General features: G+C 41.9%; 1 protein-coding gene across 1 annotated transcript in view; it reads left to right on the top strand.

The window, feature by feature from the left end:
• LOC101860604 overlaps positions 1 to 1,609 on the top strand; it is a gene marked incomplete at its 5' end in the record, with an annotated part of 14,470 nt that extends 12,861 nt beyond the window's left edge. Inside the window, 1 exon segment of the mRNA XM_005108881.3 lies at positions 773 to 1,609. Within this exon segment, the coding sequence (XP_005108938.1) occupies positions 773 to 1,241 (469 nt within the window). The 3' untranslated portion in view covers positions 1,242 to 1,609.
• Positions 1,610 to 1,779: the final 170 nt, after the last annotated feature.

Consider the following 1,779-nt stretch of genomic DNA (forward strand, 5'->3'; position numbering starts at 1 on the left):
AAAACTGCGGAAAAATGCAAGTTTCTTCACTTTGATTATCTGGACGAGAGCCTGATTCCACCACGCTGCCTCATATATTCCTGTTGTACCTGTCTGCATTCTTTCAATATCCAGTTAATATACCTGTGCCTGTGTATTTCTTCCATGTGTTTCTTCGTGGTGCTTTCATGAGAAGTGTAAAACTTAGAAATTGATTTTGAAAATCCCTCAGTGCTTCCATTTGAAACGAAAATTAACAGAATTTTTGCACTCTTTACAACAAACTGATTTTGCCGCTGCATTCGTTTACATTGTTAATTATGCAATGTTAATATATATTTTAAATAAAGCTCGCCATCTTTGCAAAGGCACTACAAAAAATTCACTAGATAGAAAAATATCAATTGTATTTAACTTTTGAAAGTCAGAATCGTCATTTCTTTCTTCTTCAAACGCTTTATTATGCTCAGCTCCATTAAAACGCCCCACTTTAAGAAATACCTCTGAAATTAAAATTGCGGCTGGAATTATATGTACAGGCGTTTACACAGAGGTGTAGGGACACATTACCAACAGATATTGAACAAAACAAAGAAGAAAAAATAAGATATTGAACAAAGATGCCATGTCAAACAGTCATCATCATCCACCCTCTTCCCCACGCCCGTCTCTGTTTGCTGTGCTTTCTTTGGCCCCATAGTTTCCACAAGATACATGATGTACTTTTCAACCATTTTCCTCTTGCAAACAAGTTCAATAAAATGTGTAACGTTTTGGATGGTTGTATTTCCAGATTTGACAAGTGTGCCAGTCTCCCATCCCCTCCGTCAACGTCACCAACAAACAGGGAGACAACTCTGCCGTACCGGAAGACATCTGGTCCTAAAATAGACGTCCCCTCTGATGATGCGATCCAGCTTCCGCCCGTCCACAACGCTCTCCGTCCCGTTTCGCCCCGGGCTGGATCTAGCTCTGGCTCCCGTCAGCAAAGTGTGACTACGGGACCCACTAGCGGCAGGTCTTCTGCTATCCGGGCCCCTGACCCAGGAGCTGATGACACAAGGATGGGGTCAAGGTCTCTAGGTCAAAACGTTGACCCTGTTGGATGTGTAGGAGCCATCCCAAAAGTGAAAGAGATCTTGGCGCCAAACATGACGTCACTGGGCGGGGAGAATGTGGAAGTGGACACCACCAAGCTTTGGGTACAGCACCCTTACGAGGATGATGAGGAGGACGAAGATGGGGAAGATAATAACATGTAAATAAATTATTCAAACGACGTTACAGCCATTAACTTAATTAATTACAACTGCTTTATTGAACATCAGTCTGCAATATTTCCATTTGTGTACATGCACACCTGAAGAATGCTGGTCATTTCTGATTGGTTAACTAAATAACATTATCCAATCAGTGACAGAAACGTTTTTGTGAGTGGAAGAAGAGCTTCCTCCAGCCAACAGCATTATGCTGCGTTGTAGTAGTTTCTGTCGAAATGCTAAAATAAAGGCCACGTTTCGACAGGATAGCCAGATGGGATAACTTTTCGAGCATAGCTGTCCACTGACTATTATTTTATGTTCTCCTTATCTCTCTTCCACAAATAAACGAGACGTCATTTTGTGCATAGTTCGTGTCGTTCTGTGCTTAGTTCGTGCATATCAATTTGATGGAGTTGACTTTAATTTATGCTGGGGACCATGGGAGATTGGGGGAGTTGCGAAGACATTTCTCACTAAATATAGGTACTACAGTCCGGAGAACACCAAATGGACAACTTGTCGACCTCATTACACCGAA

This window comes from Aplysia californica, unplaced genomic scaffold, assembly GCF_000002075.1.
Source record: "Aplysia californica isolate F4 #8 unplaced genomic scaffold, AplCal3.0 scaffold00730, whole genome shotgun sequence".
NCBI classification, from domain to species: domain Eukaryota; kingdom Metazoa; phylum Mollusca; class Gastropoda; order Aplysiida; family Aplysiidae; genus Aplysia; species Aplysia californica.